Source organism: Cryptotermes secundus, unplaced genomic scaffold, assembly GCF_002891405.2.
Source record: "Cryptotermes secundus unplaced genomic scaffold, Csec_1.0 scaffold905, whole genome shotgun sequence".
NCBI lineage: Eukaryota > Metazoa > Arthropoda > Insecta > Blattodea > Kalotermitidae > Cryptotermes > Cryptotermes secundus.
The window spans coordinates 120,567-145,528 of record NW_019737397.1 but is presented as its reverse complement, the minus strand read 5'-3'; the positions used below and the strand labels follow the sequence as shown (position 1 = coordinate 145,528).

General features: G+C 38.9%; 1 protein-coding gene across 2 annotated transcripts; it reads left to right on the top strand.

Moving 5' to 3' along the window:
- Positions 1 to 2,541: 2,541 nt before the first annotated feature.
- On the top strand, positions 2,542 to 21,528 carry LOC111870375 (ubiquitin domain-containing protein UBFD1). Of its 2 annotated transcripts, none has more exons than XM_023862608.2 (6): positions 2,542 to 2,788; positions 8,051 to 8,260; positions 9,368 to 9,519; positions 13,489 to 13,611; positions 17,193 to 17,381; positions 20,569 to 21,528. In XM_023862608.2, the coding sequence occupies exons 1-6, from the start codon at positions 2,776 to 2,778 to the stop codon at positions 20,677 to 20,679; spliced, it is 798 nt and encodes a 265-aa protein (XP_023718376.1). In that variant the 5' UTR covers positions 2,542 to 2,775; the 3' UTR covers positions 20,680 to 21,528. The 2 variants fall into 2 exon arrangements, with proteins under 2 accessions (XP_023718376.1, XP_023718377.1); XM_023862609.2 differs by lacking the exon at positions 2,542 to 2,788 and adding an exon at positions 2,815 to 3,094.
- Positions 21,529 to 24,962: the final 3,434 nt, after the last annotated feature.

The following is a 24,962-nucleotide window of genomic DNA, read 5'->3' as shown; positions in this document are numbered from 1 at the left end:
CTCCTCCTTCTCCTCCTCCTCTCCCCCCCCCTCTTACAACAGTGTGGGCCATAGCTTTTGGAGTGGCCAGTGCTCCTCCATATCCACCTCTTCCTGTGCTAAGAATAAACCAATTCACAAATCCAAATCTGTGTCTTAGTCACCAAAATATGTGACAACTGGTGTTAGAAGTGGTAGGAATTGGATCAGAGTTATCAGATCTTCAGTAGTTGTAAATACAAATAATTGTAACACATTGAAGATTAATGTAATTTATAACCCACACGTCAGGTCTTCTATTCACTTCTTTTGTAAGCACTTTGTCACAATATTACTGGAATAATAATCTTAAATAGGTTATAACTGCCCTAAGTCCTCTCTCACCAGTCATTATTATCCCCATATCTCATTTGACATTGGGTTTGGTTGGGTCAAAATTTTTAATGCTGTTTTATTTACTGGGAAATGAAATGGCAGTGTGACTGTAGATCAAGGACTCCATAGGAAGAGACCATGGTATTTTCAAGGTACTGTTGGTGTGGAAGGAATGTGGAAAAGCACAAAAAGCCTGTCCTCTCCCTAGCTTCAGCAGGCCTCTTTCTGCCTTTAGGTGCCTTAAATTTAATTGTGTTATTAATTTTATAAGTGTGTCATAATTATAAAAATACTATCTAAATAAATATGCAGATAAAAATAAGGAATGGAAATATCATAAGAAGATGAATTTGGGGTTATCCAAAACATATATGGCCTTGACATTTACATAATTTAACCTCCCAGATGCTTCTCTCAGCTTTGTATGCAACAGCATTAAGGCTGATAACCCACTGATGCAACTAGTCATGAATGGCTAGCTGCTCTTTGTTGTGCGCTTCCATTAGTTGTATTAGTGTATATGGTGCCTAACCCATTAATGCAGCGCGGCTGCTGAGTCGCTCATGGCCAATTATTCAACTGCTGTTCAAGCTGATAACCCACTAACGCGACTAGTCGCGAGCGGCTAGCCGTGTCAGTGGGTTATCAGCCTAAGCCTAGCTGGTAACAGCTTGCTTCTGATAAGGTTGGCGTTGGTTGGGATGAAGGGAAGTATGGTAGTAAGCTACCAGTAAGTAACATTCTTGCTGGTATGGTTTGATCATTATCATTATATAGAATTGTCCTTGTAGAATTTATAAACATGCAGAGATATTCATCTCCATGTTAGCAAAATTGTCGTGCTTCAGTAATTGACATATGTGAGTGATAATTGATGATATGCACATTTGTTTATGTCAGGATTAAAATTATAGTGAACAAACTCCTTGAGAAGTCGCCACTTGTGCCGTTACTTAGGAATTCCCCAACATTTTATGGAACCTGAAGGTTCATTTCTGTGTTCACAGTACTCCACTGGTCCCCAGCCTGAGGCACATCAATCCAGTCCATACCACCCCATCCTATCTCTCTAAGGACCATTAAAAGTTGTCCCTGTGCTTAACTAATTAAGCCATGAAGGCATATGGGGAGTCGATGTATAGTGCCATATTTTCTTGACCTCAGCACTAGTTGGAGGTGAGCGGTCAGCTTCATGCCCCTGCTGTTTTACCTCTAGGGAAAAAATCCCTGGTACCCGTTGGAAGGGAGGCTGGGCGAGCCCCAGAGACAGTCTGGACAGTGTGAAGAAGAGAAAATTCTTAACCCTACCAGGACTCAAACTCTGATTTCTCAGTCATCCAGCCCATAGCCAGTCACTATACCGATTCTGCTTATTATCAACCCACCTATGTCTTGCTCTTCCTATTTGTGTCGTTCCTCCTGGCTTTCCAACCAATCCTATATGCAATTCCTGTCTTCCCCATTCATGCTATATGCCCTGCACATCTCATCATCCTTCACTTGATCATTCTGATTATACTTGGCAAACAGTGTAAGTTATGAAATTCTCATTGTGCATTATTCTCCAGCCTCTTGTAACCTCTCTGTTCTGCCCAAATACTTTCCTGAGCACCTGTTCTCAAACACCCTCATTCTAGATTGTCTTATAATTCATCATAATTATTTTCTGTCAATTCAGGACGTTGAAGAGACATTTGCGTGCATTTGCCTTGCGTGCATGATCCAGCCCCCTCCACCTCCCAATGTGTCACCAGCTTCCAGGGATTTGACCACCTTTTATGTGATCTGCTTATACGAGTATATCATAACCAAGTTCTCATCCTACACCTTAACTCTGAAAATGTCGGCAGAATATTCCTGCGGAACGTTGGAATCCATCAACAGGAGTACATGCTGTTAACCCAGAAGATTGAAATCCCGGATAATTACCTGATAATGCTCGTCACTGAATTTCAGTGAACTTTTATGTTAGTAGAGACGAGGAATGTGAATAGGATATCGGTGGGAACGCCAGAACGAAAGAGACCACTGGGAAGACCAAGGCGTAGGTGGGTGAACAATATTAAAATGGCTCTTAGATAGGATGGGATGGATTGGATTGATCTGGCTCAGGATAGGGACCAGTGGAGGGCTCTTGTGAACATGGTAATGATCCTTCCGGTTCCATAAAATACTGGGAAATTCTTGAGTAGCTGCAGAAGGGATCAGCTCCATGAGTAAGTAACAGCAAAGGTATGTTACATGTTTTCAAGTTTACCGCTGGCGATTGTGTTATCCTTATTCATGTAAACCGTATAAGTCACGGTTTTGCGGAATGAATTTTCTGGGTTTGAAGCAGTCATTTCATCTATGACTTCACCCAGAATGACGGATCACAATAATCCTTGCTGAGTGCTGATTGGTTATTGCAAATAATCCAATATGGAGTGCATAGGTGAGTATGCTACTTGTAAATTTGTGGAATATTTGTAGAATTGTTCACAGTTGCTGGGTTTTGAACGCTTGTGCGTCTTCGAAGGATTAAATCATTAGTTGTTGCAACCGTCTGTGTTAGTTGCGATGGACGATTATATTAAATAAACTTATATTTTTATTAGTTAATAACGTGCATGTCATTTTCGAATTGTTAAAGAGATCAACAGCAGCATTTTAGGCACGACAGCACGTTCATAACCTCAGAAATATTTGCGTATACTGTATAGGAATTTTGTTTCCAGCGAAGTGAGCAGAAAGATATGATGTAAGTGCACTGTTAATTGATTTCGCATATGAATTTAATAATAAGCTTAGAATTCTATGCTGTTTTTGAAGGAGATAAAATTTTGGCATAGGCTTTTGCCAAATCGCGCGGTCTGCTCTGTTAGCCTTGTTTTACAGTTTTAGATGTAAATTTTAGTGTTGCTTCTTTGAACGGTTCCTGTGGTAATCATTTATAGAAGCGATATCAGTGACTGTTTACGACTTTGAGCTTCACATTTTTCCAAATATATTTGTGTGGTAATAGAATCATAAATCAGCAGTCATTAAGATTAGTTAAATCATGAAACATATGCGACGGAGCTGGGGTTAATTTATATTGGTGTTAGTGAAGGATATTTGTGTATGTGCAATGTACACTTCTTTGCACTTCATGTGATATACTGCCAGAGACCAAGCTTTCCTGTAGCAGCTGTCAATTTCACTTTCAAGTAGGATTCCAAGAGGTGTTATTCATTTTATTCGGCATGTAATGTGTACAGTGCAATAAATAACAGCACAGTATATAAACATATATTAAGTGACTTAGGTGTGAAAAATAAGGCAGTTGATTGTTAAAAATAAATACAGACTATAAGCAATGTTTGAATCTTATTTTTCATTATCTTCTCCTTGCTTTCCTTGCCCATCACATCACAAGCCTTAGGTGCCACTGTGAAAGGAAGTATGTTGACCTGTTTATTGTGACTGTCTTGAAAAGGAGTGCTTGGTAGCATCTACTGAGTTCTCTGGTGTTTGTTCTCAGGATCACAGTGTTTCATCTCTGGTGAATGTGCTTATTCTGGTAGTCAGTTTTGATACAAGTCCAGATATTTGGTCTCCATAAGGCAAACTGAACAACTGCAAACACCATATGGAAAGAATACTATCGTCTCTGATGTGATGCCATGTAGTCTGGTAGAAGGCCACTGGAGGAATGTACTACCCCCCTATCTTCAGGGTTGAAGAGTCATACAGAAAGCAGAGATTTTTTCCTTTGAAGATGAAGACAGTTTCTTCCTCTAAAACATCAGTGCACTTCTACTGGACTACTCAGTGCCACAACTCAGAAGATAGTACTCATCATAGTTATCACTCTTGAGAACCTGAAATTCAACACCATATAGATAAACTGTAATGTGTGCTGTGATACATTTGTTTCGTTAGTATATAACATATTCATGTGGCATTATGTACTGCCAAACATGTTTTAGAAAATTTTATTTATGTCTACAGGCACGTCACAGGTTCAAGTCCCGATGAGGTGATTGGATTTTTTTCAATTGACCTAATCCTTCCGGCCGCACTATGGCCCTGGGGTCGACTCAGCCTCTAACAGAAATGAGTACCAGGATTTAATTAAATAATTTTTCCGGGGAGTAAAGTGCGGCTGGCGAGTAAGGCTGACAACCTTACCGCCATCTTTGAGCCAATTGTCTAGATGATGTGGGACCCTCAGTGTCTCACAACTGTATGGGCCTTCATGGTCTGTTACAGGGATAGCTTTACTTTTTTTTTACAGGTACGTAAGTAACTGGTACCATACAGTAAAGAAACTGAAAAAATTAGAACTTCACTATTGTGGCGGAGGGAGTTTCTTTATTGAGAATTAGCTATATTCCTCAAATGAGGTTTTAAAATATATCCTGAATTATATATATATACACACACAGATGTATATGTAGGAGCTGCGATAGTGCAGTTGGTACAGCGACTGGCCATGGGCTGGATGACTGAGGGATCAGAGTTCAAGTCCTGGTAGGGTCAAGAATTTTCTCATCTCTAAGTTGTCAAAACCAGTTTGGGGGTCCCCCTAGCCTCCTCTCTAGTGGGTATCAGGGGCTCTTTTCCCCATGGCTAAAGTAGCCAGTGCATAAAGCTGACCACTTAAGTCGTCAAGCACTGGGACTTTACTTTTTATTATTATTATCATTATTATTGTTAATATTAATATTATAGATTTTAGAAGTTCATTGCTGACACTTGGGCAACTGGTCAGTTCTGTGTGAGACCTTGTGTAACTCCAGCAGTAACACAGCAGTTTGTTGTATCCTGTGAAAGGCATCCATAGAATAGCCAAGACTTGGGGTATTAATTAATAATGCATATAGAACTACGGAAATGCTGAAGCGCAGTGGAACGATATAAAAGAATGCATGTTAGATACTATCAGTGATTTGGTAGGTAAAGTTGAGAAGATAGCAAGAAAACCATGGGTTACACAGGAGATGATGAGTAAAATGGAGGAGCGAAGAAAATGGAAGAATGTCAACAATGAAGAAGGCAGGAGGAAATACAGGAGACTGAGGAATGAATTGAAAAGAGCCACGGACAGGGCCAAAAAGGAATATCTTGAGAAGATATGTAATGAGATTATGGAATTTCAAAGAACAGGCCGTTATGATTTGATGTACATGAAGACAAAAGAACTAGGATGGAAAGAGAATCATGGGATTCAAAATGTTGGCATCGAAGACTCCCAGGGGAATAGAATAGTAGATCAGAGGCAAGTGCTGAAAATTTGGGAAAATTATATTTCAGAACTATATGATCGGCCTAATCGGCCAGAAACCTTAGAAGTTGAACCGGAAGAAGAAGTAGATACAGACGAGAAAGGACCATATATTTTACAAAGTGAGGTGGAAAAAGCTATCAAGGAAATGAGGAAGGGAAAGGCTACAGGAGATGATGATGTACCTGGAGATGTGCTCAAGTTACTGGGAGAAGGTGGTTTGAAAACACTGACAAAACTAATGAACACCATATATGAAAGTGGAGAGTGGCCCAAGGACTTTACAGAAGTTACAATGATTGCCTTAAAGAAAAAGACAAAAGCTACAAAATGCAGCGACCATCGCACAATAAGTCTTATTGCACATACAGCAAAGATAATAGCAAAGATACTTAAAAGAAGAATTGAAAGGAAAATAGAGGATGTACTTGGAGAAGATCAGTTTGGATTTAGAAGAGGAAAAGGAACCAGGGATGCAATTGGGATGATGAGAATTATAGCGGAACGAACTTTGGAGATAGATGAAGAACTGTGTGTTTGCTTCATAGACTGGCAGAAGGCATTTGACCGGGTAAACTGGACCAAATTAATGCAGATCCTGAAAGAAACAGGTATCGATTGGCATGAAAGAAGATTGATTAGCAAATTGTACATGGATCAGAAAGTTAGAGTACGACTGGACAGGGGGGAGACAGGAAGTGTGCAGATTGGAAGAGGAGTTCGACAAGGATGCTGTTTATCACCAATTCTGTTCAACTTGTACAGCGAATGCCTTACCAAGGAAGCTCTGGATGGGCTCGGTGACTTCAAAGTAGGAGGGCAAATTATTCAAACTGTGAAATATGCAGATGACCTTGTGTTAATGGCTAAGGAAGAAACTGTGCTACAGGGCATGATTGATAGACTAATTGAAATTGGAAGGTGCTATGGCATGGAAATGAATGTGGAGAAAACAAAAGTAATGAAAATTTCGAGACAACCAACCCCAGTCACAATAAAGATAGACCAAAAACAAGTGGAGAATGTGAAATGTTTTAAATATTTGGGTAGCTTGTTAACAGATGATGGAAGGTGTACTTGTGAAATTAAATCCAGGATTGCCATGGCAAAAGCTGCATTTAGCAAGAAGAAGAATCTTTTTACCAGCAAATTGGACTTAAATTTGAGGAAGAAACTAGTGAAATGCTACATTTGGAGCATAGCTCTGTATGGGGCTGAAACATGGACACTTAGGGCAGTAGATCAGAAACATCTGGAAAGTTTCGAAATGTGGTGTTGGAGAAGAATGGAGAAGATCAGTTGGACCGATTATGTGAGAAATGAAGAAGTGTTAATTAGAGTCAGTGAGCAGAGGAATATCCTACATGAAATAAGAAAACGGAAGGCTAATTGGATTGGTCATGTTTTACGCAGAAACTGCCTTCTAAAAGAAGCTATCGAAGGAAAGATAGATGGGCGGATAGAAGTGACAAGAAGACGAGGAAGAAGACGTAAGAAGATGCTGGATGACCTTGGGGACAGAAGAGGATACTGTCATTTGAAGGAGAAAGCTCTAGATCGCATTAAGTGGAGGAATTGTTTTGAAAGAGACTGTGGACCTGTCGTCTTGACAGATTACTGATGATGATGATAGAACTGATAATTCAGAACTGCTGATAGCCTTAGAAACTGACATGTCTATGCCCACTCCAGTTAATTCAGAAACTTCGAGTCATTTCTCAGTTGACACTGCATAACATTTACATGAACCCAGCAGATTACTGGAGCTTGACCAGTTCATATTAGTGTGTGCTGCAACAGCCAGAAACAAGGTGTTAAGAATATTGCCATGGTTGCAGCATAAGTCACCTTATTGAGATACCATTAACATGGAGGAGTGCTTCTCACTCCATATAATGGGGCGTACTATATATAAGCAGAGGGAATGTTTCAGTATTGTATAGCAGTGTTGTTTTTATTTTCTCTATGAAATGAGGCACCATCAACATGTGCACAGACTGCACATGTTGATCTAGAGGTAATGTTTTAGACTTGTGTGTGGGAGGTGCCTGGTTCAGGTCTTGGCCAGGATGCTCTCCTGACTTGTCATTTTTTGTTCTTTTCTTCAGTCCTTCCAGGGAAATACCAAGGTAGTGCCAACCTCAATGACGCCAAGATTACTTCCTTCCAGATCCTTTCCTGTTCATCAGTCATTCTACCATCTGGCAGTATATAGTCTTGATACTGAAATCATCTAACCCACAGAAGAAGTATATACAAGACCTCCTTAGCTCAGGCACATATCACAAATGGCTCTACTGATTCAGTTATCAATATGGCAGATACTTTGTGTGTGCCACAGAAGAACAGTGATGTAATAACGACTTTTTCTGTGTTATGCAGTAGATTGTTCTCTTCAGCCTTTTTATTTTATTTGTTATAGTTTTCTGTGTATTTGAAATGCTTCAGGATCGGAGAAAGATGGTGCCCACAGTGACAAGTGGAACTCGGAAAACACGGGAGCAGAAAGTGATATTTGTACAAAGATGAAAGAGGAGGTCGAAGTACCAAAGGACAGTGTAGACTTTAAAGTGATATACAACAAAAACAAGTATGACGTAAATTTCCTACTTGATGGCACGGTTAGCCAACTGAAGCAACATCTGCAGGATATAATAGGTATTACATTTCTTCTCCAGACAAACACCAGAATGGTACCTGAAATTAGTTCATGTGGTTTATCATCACATCCTTTTCAATTCATTGTTCACTAATTATTCTTTATTTGTTGCTAAATGTTAAATCAGTGAAGAATACATTAAAGTAATCATGTGTTTGAACCTCAAAACAAAAATACTGTGCTTTGTACCTTTCAGCTTTGGACACTTAATGCACTTAATGGCTTTCTTTCACCCCAGTGGTGATTCTTTGTACACATTGTTAACTCTTCACACATCATAACACAATTAATACAGCAAATCTCTTAATAGAAGGCATCAAATGTGTCATACAGCTGCTATGGAAGAGGTTTTATGTAGTCTATCCCTGTGATCATTTGAATATTATTCCAGGAAGTGTTATGGGTTTTCCCATGTCTGTGTTCGCTCAGAAGCAGTTTTTGTATTTCTAGAAGATAGTTCTATGGCAGGGCATGGGAGTTAAAGGGTTGAATGCATTGGTCCAATTTGCCATATATGGCCATATAATCATTCTTTAATTAGTTTCTGTTGAATTAACTTGTGAAGAATATTCATGTGAAAATGATTACGCCTCAGTGTGCAGATGCAATAATAGATTTTCAGACATGGCTTAGAAATGTTATACTTCCAAGTGTTGTTATACTATTTTTACCAAAAATATGGGAGTAATGACATTGTGCTCCAGTTATCTCTGGAGTGTGTTTTCTGTCACCTAGAATGGGAAAGCATTGATCATTTTTTACACTCTGCACTTCAGAAACAGATCCATCTCAGGAGGAAGGTAATTGTTTTAAGTTGGCATTCATAATGATATTCTTCATTGCAGAACATGATACCCTGCAAAATGTGGAACATGTTGTGGAAATTGCTGATGTAGGCTGTAGTCTCTGTAAAGAACTGTGATGTAAGGAAGTCCAAAATGTACTTTGCCATGAATCTTACCATGTGAACAGTTTTGTCTGTTTATATCAAACCCCTGAAGTAGAACAAAAGTGGATCATTGTATTTTTCTTTCAACTGATTCTGAACTGATACAGTATTTTAATAGGATCAAGTTTTTGTTTTTCTTAATTTTTGGATTTTGCAGGAGTTCCTCAGTCAATGCAGAAAGTGATGATAAAAGGTTTAGCGAAAGATGAACGCACTTTGAGAGAGTTGGGTGTTGTAAAAGGCGCAAAGGTGATGGTTGTAGGATCCAAATTGGATGATGTTCTTGCAGTATCGACACCTAGCAAACAGGTATAGATATTTTTAGCATCACTCACTCACTTATGGAGCTGAGCCTTTCTTGAGAAGCCACCAATTGTACAGCTACCCAAGAAATTCCCAGCATTTTATGGAACCTGAAGGTTCATTACCGCATTCACAAGAGCCCTCTACTTGTTCCTATCCTGAGCCAGATTGATCCAGTCCATACCATCCCATCTTGTCTCTCTCAGATCCATTTTAATATTGTTCACCCACCTACGTCTTGGTCTTCCTAGTGGCCTCTTTCCTTCTGACTTTTCCACCAATATCCTATATGCATTCCTCGTCTCCCCCCTTTGTGCTACATGCCCTGCACAGCTCATCCTCCTTGACTTTATTATTCTGATTATATTTGGAGAAGAGACAGCACTGTATACTTAGTTTTCTCTGTGTTTACTGCTACACCAACCTCCTTACTTGCGTCAGTTGAAGTTTGTGTGTTTTTTTTATGGTATCTATATTATCACCCAGTAGATCCACATCATCAGCATAGAACAACAGCTGATGTGTCCCATTTAATTTCAGTCCCACCTGGTTTTCCTGGACCTTCCTAATGGCATATTCTGAAGCAAAGTTGAAAAGGAGTGGCGACAAAGCATCTCCCTGTCTTATACCATTCTGAATAGTAAATTTATCAGACAAATGTTTACCTATACAGACTTTACTATAAGTTTCGTTTAAACACATTTTAAGTAGCCTGACTAGTTTCATGGGTATCCCAAACTCAATCAGAATATTGTACAATACTTCCCTCATAAGTGAATCTTAGGCTTTTTTGAAGGTCATGAATGGCTGATGTTTTGTCTCATTGTACTCCCATTTTTTCTCCAATATCTGACGAATGCAAAAGATCTGATCTGTAGTTGATCTCTTATGTCAAAACCCACATTTATGATCCCCAATAATTTCATCTATGTCTGGACTTAACCTTGAGAGAAGAATATTGTATAACATTTTGTATGAAATTGATAGCAGTGATATCCCACGATAATTACTACAGTCAGTTTTATCACCCTTCTTGTGAACTGGTACAATAATAGACTCCTTCCACTGATCAGGCAATTTTTCCTTATGCCAAATAGAGGTAATTACCTTAAGGATCTTAGAACATAATATTTCGTCTCTTGCTTGAACAAGTTCTGCCAAAATTTGATCACTACCTTTTCAATTTTGCAATAGCTCTTTCAACATCAAAAGGGCTGGGATCAGGTATTAACAGCTCAGCTGCATTTCTGTCTGCCTAACATCACTGACCCTATGTACATTCAATAAGAGAGAAGTAGTTATTCCACCTGTTCAAAATGTTGTTGGAATCTGCAAGCTGATCACCATTCTCATCCTTTGCTAAGTTACTTCTAGGTTGGTAACCCCTCTTAAAGTCATTTATTCCTCTATACATGTCTCTAACATTCTTGTTTTTACTGTTCATTGAAAGCTCATCAATTGTGTCTTTCACATATTCCCTCTATTTATTCCTGAAATACCTGCCGGTTTCATGTCTTATATTGTTCAGATTATCCCATTAATTTCACTTGGATCCTGTAACCACTGCATTTGTCTTGTTTCTTTTAGTCTAATAATTCTGAACATCCTTCATCAAACCATGGCTTATGCTTCTTCAATTCATAATAACCTAGACTCTCTTTGGCAGAAATTTTGAAAATCTAATAGTTTCCCAAGTTCTTTTGATATCCACCTCAGTGTCTAAATTTTCCAAAGCTGCAAACCTATTACAGATTTCAACATGATACTGCTCTTTACCCACTGCCTCGTTTAATTTCATGAGATTGAATTTCTCCTTATGAACTCTGTGCATTGTTTGTTTACTCTCTGCCAACCTGTCCAAGAAACTTTCCACCATTAGGTAGTGGCCAGTATCACAATCTGCTGTCCTGAATGATCGGACATCAAACATACTTGAATTCTGTCTGCTGTCTATAAAAATATAGTTAATTTGGTTCCGTATCTTCCCATCAGGAGATGTCCAAGTAAATTCATGAATGTTACAATGTGGGAACATCGTACTTTTAACAATAAGATTTTTGGATCTAGCAAAATTTACTACTCTAGCTCTATTATCATTACTAATTTCGTGCAAACCCTCATTCCTGATCATTGGTTTGATAATGTCTTACCTACCTACTTTGGCATTGAAATCTCCTAACAAAATTTTCATTTGGTACTTTGGAAATTTATTAAATACATGTTCTAGTTCTTCATAGAATCTGTCTTTCAGATCATCAGTTTTGTCTTCTGTTAGGGCGTGAACATTCGGAACAGTAATGTCACACCAGTGACCTTTTAGTATTATGTATGACATCCTATCACTAACAAACTCTACCCTCTTAACTGCTGATATGATTCTTTTATGTACTAAAATACCTGTACCTAATTCATGTTTCTTGTTCCCCTCTCCAAAGAAAAATTTATCTTCGCCTGCTGGTTCAGTGCCACCTCTGTCCCATCAGACTTCCTATACTCCTGCTAAATCTATTTTTAGTCTACTTTCCTTATTTAAAAAAAAATAGAAGAAGGCTTATGTATTCACCATGCTGTCTTTGTGTTCCCCCCTACTAACTTTTGAATGCCTGAAGTAACCTTATGAAACTTGGTATGTATATCATGACACCTGAGTCAATCTTAAAGGCATGCTTCATAAATCCTTCCAGTCAGTCTGTATGTCTATTGCCCTACTGTTTCAAGGCAGTCGCTTCGTAAAATTGTTACTGCAGCATTGAATACACATGCAACAATAGAAGAACTGTTGAACAAGTCATTTTCTCTGCGGTCTGTATTGAATCAAAGCAAAGTAGGCAATTAGTTCTTCCCAGAACTTCTTGTTTTAGTATGTTGCTTCATTCTTGCGTACTCAGTTCCATGACATGTTTTAGCCACTAATTGTCCATCATCAAGGTGGAGAGAAGCTTAATTTAGTAAAGGCTGTTATTTAATTAATGTTTCAAGTTGAGTCTGTCTTGCAGGTGTTTAGAAATAAATATTAAAAGGAATCACCACTGAGTATATAAAAGCCGATATTAAAATGATTAAAGCATCATCAGAGCATATATCCATCAGTGAGACCTAAGTGAATCCCATATGGCCATTTTGTGGAAATCATCGCACCAGACAATACATGTTCACATGAGTTCTTATTGTGAAATAAATGAAAGTTGAAATCTTTATTATTTTTGTTCAGGCACCAGTGTGTTCTCATTTTATTTGTTTAGATTGGCCTGCAAGTTCTATGTTTTTATTTGGAAATGGTGTTCATGATGATATTCTTTGCATTGGTTTCCCTTATGCACAGTTCTGCAAGTCATCAAATCAGCCTAATAGATACCCACACTTGTGGTGGCCTCGATATAGGATAGAAGTCTGTCTCGAAGCATTTGTGATCACATGCAGTGACCATATATTGGTGGAAATTGGAAGGAATTAGCATATGGCATTCAGACATCTGCCTAGGAATAATGAATAATTAGAATGGAAATGTTTGCAGTCTGTACGAGTAAATATGCATTTCAGTTGACACATGTTGAAGATGTGTACTGTACTTCCGTACTTGATAGCCGTTGTTTAAACAAAATTGTCAGTGCTGTAAAGTCTCAATACTGACATCATTGATTAACAAACTTTAAAAGAAAATTTTCTCAGTTGGTGGCATTTTTATTTTTGTTTAATTTTGTTTTTGGCTTAGTTGTTTGTTCTCTGTTCCTTTTTTTTTTATCTTGGTTCAGTGTCTGCTATAACTGTTCTCTATAACTTGTTATTCCATTCAGTATGTACTGAAATATATCAAAACATATTTTGCTCTCTCAATAAAAATAGTAATCCATGTTGCTGATTCAGGCCAAATTACTTGACAGTTTTAATAAGAACTGTATAAGGGAAAGTTTAAGGGCTGTTTTGGTTTAGCAAAGAAGTATTGTTGGCAGCACTGAGAACATGTAAGTGTTACAGGATTTGCAAGATGAGAAGACAGCTGCAGCAAGCAAGGAACCATTTTGCAAGCAGAAACAACACAGGAAAGTGTTAGATAAAGGTGTACCAGAGGATGTCATGCCAGGAATTAAGAACTCCAAGGTATTTATAGTTGAACGTTGAATGCTGAACATTTCTTGCAGAAGTACCATTCTTGGCTTTCCATTGTCAGACTGTTCAAAGATATATTGTTTAAACTACTGGCAGCATTTTTTAATAAAGCACAGGTAAGTAAAATAAATAGTCATCAGGTTTTAATGAAATTGATGAACAGATATATACTGTCAAGGTATGAATTAGATTACGGTGTCCAACTAGGACTGGTATTTGGTTCAGTTTGCAAGACCTGTGCTTCTTTCAACATATGTGTGGCATTCTTTGTACGTATATTGGGCTGATTTTGATTTTTCAAGCTGACCTTGTGTTAGGTTATATTTGTGCTCCTTAATGCACCTTCTAAAGGTTTGCTTGTCTTGGCAATGTAACATCTGCCACAATCAAAAGAACACAAACTCCGTGGCCTGTAGTCTGCAAACGAACTATACTGACCGAGCGACCTTCGCCTGTTGGCAAAGTTAGTGCCAACTTTAGAGGATAGTGTGCGTCACAGTCACGTGGGATATTGTACACACACTGCTTCGTCTGCTGACCATCTTTTAACTAGTCATGTTCTCATCAGTGCCCCACAGATTGTATGTTTAGTTTTGAAAATGGTCCTGACATTGAAATGCTTTCCAATATATCTGAATTTTTTGGAGATACCCATAACATATGGGATGATGACTGTACCCTGGTATATTATATCTGAAGAAGGGTGGTTGCTTCTTGATGGCTTCATTATGGAGTCACCAAATTCCTGTGGGTGTTCATTAAGCATGAGATCATGTCTTATGTTCTTAATTTCATTTTTGAAATCTGTCTGATCTTGACATGTCACCTTGGCTTGACTGATGGAACTATGAGTGACTCCCCTTTTCACATGATTTGGGCCGTTAGACTTTTAGTGCAGATAAATGATCTGTATGAGTAGGTTTCTGGTACACTTTCCTTGCCAATTTAGGACCACTCTTCATGACCAAAATGTCCCAGAATGGTAGGGCATCATTAGCTTCAGTTTCATCATGAATTTGATGGTAGGTCTATGGTGAAGACATAGCTGCAATCTTGCTGGTCCATGTGGCGAGACCATGAAAGTGAAAGCCATATAGCAGATTTGTGGTCTGCTGTCTCCAGTGCTACTTCCCCAGAGTGTTCCATAAATATGTTACTGACCACCACAGATAGTAAGTTTCCCATTGCCATACCCTCTTTTTGCTGATAGAATTTATCCTCAAACTGGAAGTACATAGTTGTTAAACAGATGTCTAGTAATTACAGTATATCTTCCAACTTGTAAGGGTGAGTGTTCTGATAAAGAAGGATCCATATTAAATGTATTTCTTATGACCTGTAAGACTTCTTCCACTAGTATGTTGGTGAGTGGAATGACTTGTACTTCCATAACATAAACATTTTCTTTGATGCATCCCCCTAAGGTAAACAGAAGTGGGTTGAGGTCAGGATAATGTGTCTTGAAGATGTAAAAAGTAAAAAAAAGTAAAGCTATCCCTGTAACAGGCCATGAAGGCCCATAGGGTTGTGAGACGTTAAGGGTCCCACATTACCTTGACAATCGGCTCAAAGATGGTCGTAAGGTTGTCAGCCTTACGCGCCAGCCGCGCTTCACTCCCCAGGAAAATCATTTAATTAATTCCTGGTACTCATTTCTGTTAGAGGCTGAGTAAACGTTGTCAAACTAATTATGCACTTTGAGTGGAAAGTGAGGAGAGGTGCTGTCATGCTAAAAGTACATGCCTGTCAAGACTGTTAAGCAGTATATCCCCCAATAAAAGGAGAAGCATTCTCTCAAGGAAATTAGTATACTGGATTCCAAGGTGATTTGCCATTACGTGGTCCAGTTAGATAATCTTCTATTATTCTAGCGCAGACATTTATGCTAAATTGTAGTGAAATGAATAGTGTAGAATAACATGAAGATTTTCCATATGCCAGTCACATAGGTTGTGAATTGTTCCTTGAATTATTATATATGTTACTATAAGAGTCCACAGTACATGGTACAGGAAGTTAGGGTGATCTACAGATTCGTGTAGAAGCCATTGGCAGAACTGGAGGTGTAGATATTCTTACATGTACACCCATTACTAGGTAACATGTTGGTAAACAAGTTCCCATGAAGACAGATTCTTCGTAAGCAGTCTGTTGCTAGGTTATGCAGCAATAGATGAGGCTATGCTTTCTGTGTCATCCGCACTGAACAGCGCTGAAACAGGTTATGCAACTCATTTCTAAGCAACAGCTCAGTAAACACACTTCCCCATAAGCGGTGACATCATCAACAGTAGAGATGGTGTTTTCTGGGGGTCTGTGCAGAGTGCTTATAAGAGAAGTTAATGCAGTGGCAGAGTTAGTTCAAGGGGGCAGTTACTAGTCAGTCATAAGCTGGAGGACTGAGTCCAGAAGTTCGGAAATTCCAGAGTGACTGAAGATGAAATAGCAAGAAGACTTCATGGGAAGTTGAAGTGCTAGTCTCTGTGTTGTGATCTGTTTCCAGCAGATGACTAGTGAAGACGTACAGTCCTGGTGCATGTAAAACGGTGCATTAGAAATTGTGTATATTAATGATAGTGCTGTATTTAAGTGTGATTAAGAGAACTTGTAACCAAGGAGCTAATAAATCCAAACCAGAACCCATTATTTTTGTCACTCCTACCCCCTCCACATGACAATATTGTCCCCTGGCCCTAGCCATTGTATATGTTGTGCATGGAAATGTTGCACCTGCCCTCATGCAGTGTATGTTGAAGTGCACTCAGAGAGATGTAATGTCACAAGTGAAACATCTCAACTAACATTTCCACTCAGTTCTGCACATCATGTCTCTTGTGACCGGCCAGTGCACCTGTTTGCTCAAACTGCAGTGTGCCCTTGCGTACACATGCATGTCAGGTCGGCTTGGATATTGGTGCTGGTATTCTCTTGATGCATCTCTGTCATATCTACTGCAAACACTGCTCATGGAATACATATCTATGTACATCGCATTAGTGACTCATGCCATCTCATTTTGCCATTGAAAGTAATTCAGGTCATATTATTTCCGTCTTGGTACATGAAGGCTCCACTGCACACATACAAAAAAATCAGGACAGAAAGTTTGAAATGCCATAACTCTGAAATGGTGTTGAATCAGGCAAGTGCTTGTGTACATTTTTGGCTCCAAATTATCTGCTACAGCCTCATAAAATTTTACCGTAAGACTTTTAATTGCCCTGTTTATGGTATGGCCTCATTGATTCAAATGGTTTGGACTCAGAAATGCAGACTTTGAAAACAAATTTGAATGATGTAGTTTCCAGTGTGAACCTACTTGTTAAGTATAGTAGCTGACACTAATATGCATGTTGTCATTAAGAACTATTAGTCAGTTTTTCTCTATTTAAGAGAATTTTGGCAGTAAGGTCTTGCATGGGGCAAGGAACTGGCAGTGAGTGAGTCATGTCTCATTCCTTGAAAGACTAGGGAGACATGAAAGGTGTCCGCTGGAACCTCCCTTACAGGGCTATTTTTCTGCCACGTAATGTGTTGCCCACTATGCCTTCAGTTCTTTCATATGTGTGTAGGATGCTCTTCCTCCATACCCACTGTCTGGAATGCTGAATAAATCCGGAGGTAAGGTACGTCTGACGTTCAAGATGGAGCAGGATCAGGTATGGATTGGCACCAAGGAAAGGACAGACAAGATCCCCATGAACACAATCAAAGGTGTGGTCAGTGAGCCCATAGAGGGACACGAAGAATATCATGTCATGGTAAGTGATATGTAATGGCCCTTGGCAAGTAGTTGGTTAGCTTAACAGGATCATGCAAGAGCTTCTCTGTATATCTTTAAGTGTATGTGTGGTAGCACTAAACCACCAAGTAATAAAGCTTTCAGCTTGTATTTAAGATAGTCCCTGGTTTGAATCTTAGATAGGGCACCAGCTCTCCTGACTGAGGTTTCACTGGTTTTCTGATGTCCCTCCTGGCAAATGTTTGGATAGTACTGTGAATAAGGCATGTGGATTGCAGTTTCAGTAAGCACCCATGTAATGTTCCTAATATACAGTAGGTACAGTGGAACCAAACCCCCATGTAATGTTCCTCATGTTCGGTAGGTACAGTGGAACCCCCATGTAATGTTCCTCATATTCAGTAGGTACAGTGGAGAGCCCACATGTAATATTTTTCATATTCAGCAGGTACACTGGAGCCCCCATAATATAACTCATGTTCAGCAGGTACACTGGAACCCCCATAATATACCTCATGTTCAGCAGGTACACTGGAACACCCATAATGTACCTCATAATCAGCAGGAACAGTGGAACTCCCACATAAAGTTCCTCAATTTAAGGTTTTCCTATGTTTAACATACACTTTTAATGAATGCAAGTCACATTTGCAGTGTTAGATTTCTTCCATTTAAGATTTTCCTCAACATAATGTTAAAATCAACTGGTTACCATTGAAACCTGAATTGGGGGTGTCACCCAGTTTGAATCTCAGCTGGGACGCCTACTATCCTAACAAGTTGCTGTGATTTTACTTTGCCCCTTCAGGCAAATGCTGAAATAATGCTGTAAATTAGGCCATGGCTACTTCCGCATACCTTCCTGATCATATTTCACTGTCATTTGTTATGAGTGTTCTGTTAACAGATTCTTTAGTACAATCACTCAAGGTTTTTACAAGATGTTCATTTGTCCTAAATTTTGTATGGAAGTTATATAAAATATGGGATTTATTATCTTTTATTAGGATATTTGAGATGGTGTTCCCATGTTTCACCTCTAAATAGGCTGGCTTCTTCTTGTAAACTAGAATTGAATGACTTATGATACATGTATTGAAGAATTTTAATATCTGTAGGAGTTATGCTGTTGGTACTTTATGCTCTGTGGTTCTCAGGCCCTTGGCTTCCTTTATGATACCCATTCTTCTATGTCATTTTCCTTTTGCCTCTTATGTCTTCCACCTCGAGCTCTCATAAATTGTTCTTTGCATCTTTTGGCCATCTTGATGGTTGCTTCTACCTTCTGGTTTACTTTCAGTAGTTCTCAGCCATGCATGTTTGATCCAGTCTGATCATATGCTCTAACCACCCCAAACTTCAGCTTTTAATATTTGATACGAGATCACAGCTGCTATGTAATTCCCTCAATTCTTCTTGAATAGTTTTGGTTCTCCAGTTCCCTTGTGCAGTTGCTGCCCTCTCCCGTGCACTTAACCTTATCCTTTTCAGTCACGGACATCAGAACTGGCTTTGTCATTGTTTTGTATATGTTAATTTTCTTGCTCGCAGTTCTAGATTTAAAAATGTGTAGGAAGTCATGACAACAGGTGGCTGGCGTGATTTTCATCATGATACTTTCACTTAACTTCATTTTTCCCTCTTCTCTGAGTACCTAAACATTTGAACATTTTCTAATCTTTTCAAACTCATGTCCATCCACATTTAAATCTTGTTTAAGCTTCAGTAAGTCCTTCATAAATTTTTGAAGTAGAGTGAAGAATGATTCCCAACATGATAAAGCTAAAGCTGCCCCATGCTTATACAGGGTGATTCAGAAAGATGGACACAATTTCAATTGGCTATATTTCCTGAATTATGTGTTGCATTTGAATTCTGTAAATTACATTTGATTATACATACATGGAAGTTTATAGATGTTCAATGTACCCCCTCTGGCTGCACGGATAACATCTAGACGGTAGCTGAATTCATTCTGCACTCGATGACAAATATCTTGCGTCACTGAGTTCACCGCAGCTGTGATATGGTTTCTTAGGTCATTCAAATTTGTGGGAAGAGGAAGTACGTAAACTGCATCTTTCACGAATCCCCACAGGAAAAGTCGCAGGGTGTGAGATCAGGAGACCTCGGTGGCCAGAACTGAAGTGCCAGGTCTTCATTCCCCATGCGACCTATCCATCGTTGAGGTAGAGATTCATTCAGGAAACGTCGAACTTTCAGGTGCCAATGGGGTGGAGCTCCGTCCTTCTGGAAAATGTGATCTCCTGAATCTTCATTCATTTGAGGAACAAGCCAGTTTTGCAGCATTCTAAGATGCGTTACTCCAGTAACCGTGTTTTCATCAAAAAAGAAATGGTTGACTTCATTGGGCTACGCTCAAAGCTCACCCGAATGCGCTCCACGTTCTCCTCCGATACACGCGATCGGCCCGGGCTTTTACCCTTACACAGAGAGCCAGTTTCATCAAATTATTTATTCCAATGATAAATGCTCTTCCTCGTTGGAGGTTGGATGTTAAACTTACGACGAAATGCACGCTGCACCGCAGTCACGGGACTCACTTATACTGAACTCACAAATGCAAAAAATCTTGTTTTGCATAGTAGGCATCTCACTTACAACTGACGGGGTGCTGGAGTGCTCTAGCGGAAGTATTAGAAACTTTACAACATCCTCTTTCAAATGTACTTTACAGAATTCAAATGCAACATGCAGTTCAGGAAATATAGCCAATTGAAATTGTTTCCATCTTTCTGAATCATGCTGTATAAGTAAGCACGATGCCATGAAGGTGTATCGGTGGTGGCTGTGTAAATCATGTGTTCTTCACCTCAACACTAGTTGGAGGTGAGTGGTTAGCTTCACTCCACGGCCACTTAACCCCTGGTGGAAGATCCCCCCCTGCCCATTGTATTGGAGGCTAGGTGGGATCCATAACAGGTCTGTACAACGTGGAGAGGAGAAAAATCTTTCCCTTACTGGGACTTAAACTCCAACCCATCAGCTCTCCAGCCCGTACATAGCCAGTTGCTCTACTGACTGAGCTATCGTTGCTGATTGTAAGAACAATAAGAAGAAGAAAGACTGTGCCTGAATTTGCTTGTACAGATGCAATAAATATGCATATTTTGTACCTGTATTTGTTTGACACATATTACTAATGTTCAGTTCTGGGTGCTTCATTGTTCCTGGTTTCTTCCTAGGGAATTCAGCTCGGTCCAACAGAGGCATCTAGGTACTGGGTGTACTGGGTTCCAGCACAATATGTTGACGCCATCAAGGATGCCATCCTTGGAAAGTGGCAGTACTTCTGACGCTTTTTTCCCTGTTCTAAGTCTGCATCGTCATCAGAATGTGGTATGGTGAAGTGCGTTGGTTTGCCTGTGTGGGAAACGGGACAGAATTCATGTATGGGTCTTCCAAATCAAAATATAGAACTGTTATACTAATATACGAGTAAAAACGTGAAGAAATATATTTAGTTTGGAGGCCTGATTGGTTAATTTATACATCACTTTTGATGACAAATATGTGCAATGGGTGAATTTTGCAGCCTTCTTTGTAACAATATTGACTTCTCTGTGCTCAGTGTTTCATATTGACAGAAGTTCTGAAGCAAACTTGGTACCGGTGTATATGTGTGTGGGTGTGTGGTTGATGGTATTGAAAATTGTGTTTCTACTTTTATTATTTTATTTTTTAATCATGCCATCCTTAGTTGTATGGATATAATACAAATAAATACAAAATCATGAGGGATCTGAAATTATGGCTGTCAATGGAAGAGTTTAAATGAAGAATTGCCCCGGAATGTCTTGGTGTTGGTGAGGCTAGTCATTTGTAGATTGAACCAAAGGGGTTGAGTTTTAAAAGCCGTAGTCATATGGCTGTTAGATGGAAGTGGACACTTTGTTTTTAATATTCTTCATTAATAAAAAAGTCTGATAATATTTTAAAAAATATTTATACTGTAATATGTGCATCACTGTGCAGGTAAATTAGTTATTTGAAACTGCATGAGTTTATTTAATTTTGCATTGCTTTCAGGCCTCATTGATGTGTTTAAACCATCTCATTACTAAATTGTATCATCAGTAACTGATATAACTGTGAAAATGGTATGATTCATGGGGATATTGTAAATAAATGCTTTTGTCTGATTGTTTGATGATATACTCTTTCATCAGCTGGCATTGCGAAATGATTATCTTGTATGTTCAAAAGTGAGTTGATGTACATGTGCTGCAACTGAAACAAATATAAAAATTTTCTTAAAGTTTGGAGCGAACCGTGAGAGAAGTTTAAGCAACATTTGATGTTCAATTGTTGGATACTTACTATATTCCAAGATCTTAGTAAGTTTGTTTCTCAATTTCTGTGCTGTGTAGCATTTGGATTAATAATTTGAAGATGCGAATTAATAAATTATCTTCTTTGTTAGTTAAATTTAGAAAATAAACTTAACCCATAGTTGTGTATGTGAGCCAGGGTAGTGCAGTCGGTACAGTGTCTGCCTACGGGCTGGATGACTGAAGTGTCGGAGTTCGAGTCCCAGTGGAGTCGAGAATTTTCTGTTCTTCACATCCACACCAGCTATGGGGCTCACTCAAACTCCCGTCCAATGGATTCCAGGGGCTCTTTCCCTGGGGGTAAAGCGGCAGGGGGCATGAAGCTGACTACTGACCTCCAACTAGAGTCGAGGTCAAGAACATGTGGATATATACATCCACTCCACCATACGCCTTCACAGCATAGTGTTTAATTAGTTAAGCACAGAGACAACTTTACCTTTACCATATTAGTGTATAATGAATTAATGTGCTGGACAAACCCATATACAAGAAAACCTGTAGACTGGCTACATCTCATAGAAACACAATTCTGTCAATAATTTTCTTTAAGAAGAACATTTCATTGGTGTTGGATTTGAGGTTCTCAGAGTAGTGACTGTGAAGAGTACTATTTAGTGGGATATAACATTGTGCAGTCTGTTAGAAGAAATTCACAGATGTCTCAGAGGAATATACTGTCTCCATCTTGAGAGTGCTGTGCTTGCTGCTACATCTTGGTTGTTGCTTGCACATCACACTCTTTGACCCTGAAAATGTAAGCTAGTCATTCCTTTAAAATATTGTCATCTTATACCCACCAGACTGCATGGTGTAATATCCCAACAGACAGCACTCTGGATGTCGTTGTTATGTTTGTATCAAGAATCTTCCTGTTGCATGATATAAAGAGGTCTGTCTGATTTTCTGTGTACATTGTTTTTCCAATATTTTTACCCCTCGGTGTTATAAAGCAAAGGTTGTGTTTGTAACAAATTCATATTGTTTACTGTAAAATTGAAAAGTCATGAAACTGGAATTTTTGAGTGATTTGTGTTTCCTATTATAGATCGATTGCATTAAGGGACTACAGTGCAAAAGTTCCAGGAAAGAAATGCCAGTCAGTACAAGAATATCTTACATTTATTGTGGTCTCTGTTTCTTTCCAGAAGTTACTCTTATCAAGAGAAAATAGATGTAAACGGAACAAAAATAATGTGACATATTTCTTTTATTTGAACTTCATAATATGATTGATTGCTAGTTGGAATTTTACCATGAAGTGTCCAAATGGTCACTGAATTAGTTTGTAGTACAGGTAACCACATAAAATTTTACATGATTTGAAGTTTTCATGGCAAGTAAGCACACTGAGGTATTCCTGGACAGTCAGCTATGACAAGATGGAATGGAATGCAGTCATTCTTCCATCCTTACAAGGTGACCGAGGCAATGACAGTTTTTGAATATGTTGGAAATCCATTCCAACTTGATGGCACTGGCTGTCTGGAAATACTTCATCCCATCAGACTTACTTACTAGATTATGATTCTTACTTTGTCACTGTAATGAACAAAAATACAGTAGAATCCTATAAGCATAGGTGCAGTTCACTGAATTGGAAGTGAACTGGTGAAGATTTCTGTCCTTTGGGAAGTAATTCCATGTGATTTGTTCTGTGTCAATCAACAGGTTTGGAGAAACATATGCTCTCCATCCTCAAAGTCAAAGTATAAGCCACGCAGAAACAAGCATGAAGTAGGCATCAAGTAGAATATACTTATATAGATCCTGTGATATTTTGCAGGCAATTTGCACAGCCTCGTGCTGGTTTCTTGCTTGGCTGACTTTTCAACCCTGAAAATGGAGGCAACATGTTCCTCTGAAATGTCAGTAGACATTCACTGGACTACATGGTGCTATGTCCCAAACAAACAAAAAAAAAAACTCAGTGTCCTGTAGTCTGCAAGCAAACTATATGACCTAGCAACCACCGCTTGTTGGCAAAGTTAGTGCCAAATTTTTGCAGATAGAGGGTTTTGCGTGGCCAGTGCAATGAATCCCCATGGCTGTTAATTTCGGTTTTCTAGACTGGAGCTGCTATTTCCTTGAAATAACTTGAAATAATTTCCTTATGAGGCTGAGTGCACCCCGCTCCAGACCCACTACTTCTCAGAAAATCTGGTAGCACTGGGTATCGAACCTGGACCTCTGGATCTGTAGCCAGGAACTCTGACTACTAGACCACAGAGGTGGTTGGTGCTATATCCCAGAGGATGGAATTCTTCGTAGTCACCACTGTAAGATAATGCAGTGCTCATTGCCAGTTATAGAGGGATTACTAACATTGCTTAAGCCCAGCCATTACACTTTTGTTTTCATGAACCTGGCAGCAGTTGCAGGATGGGTAAAGTAAGTGAGCACTTCGAGAATTCTCATTGTAATAAATCTTCCAGTTGTTTGAAATTTAAATTCTTTATATCAGTTAAACAGTAGTCTTATATATTTACAATGGCCTGATGTCAGAATTAATTAAACTAATTATGTAACTTTTTGAACAAAGTTATGTTAAATTTGCTGAATTTCTAATTTTGCAATTACAAATCATGTTCCATATGAATTCAGAGAATTCTGCATTACTATATGCATGAAGCATATATGAAATTGTAACAACATACTTTTCAAGAAAATGACATTATTGTTTGGAATTTGTGATAACAATGATAGCTGTCAAAGAACTCTTTCTTGTATCTGATGCCATGTAACCCGTTCAAGTTTACTGACGTTTTGGAGGGACATTCTGGCCCTCTGCTCAGGTTGAAGATTAAGGCTTGCTAAGTTTACTCTGTGGCTTTGAAGGTGGAGCCAGTGTGTGCTGAAATGCTTATAAAATGTCTACCAGACTGCATAACATTCCATCCCAGAAGATATTGCTCTTCAAAATTATTGTTATTTATTGTATTGTCACGTGTCTGGGATTCCGTGACAAATAATTAATGGGTTGCAACTTTATTGGACAATTCATCCACAATTGCAGTTCCAGCCACTACAATTACCCTGACATAACTTCTTCCAGGCGATGTGACCTAACTAGCCCATCGTCTCTGTTCACTCCATTTTTCTGATCTGTTGTCTCACTTCTCTGATCTCTCCTTTTCTGAGCTCATCTGTCCAAGTCCAAGTCACATTGTGACTGACAGTCAGTCAGTCAGTCAGTCAGTAAGTCTTTCATGACCAGATATTACTGTTTGACAGTTACGGTCTTACTT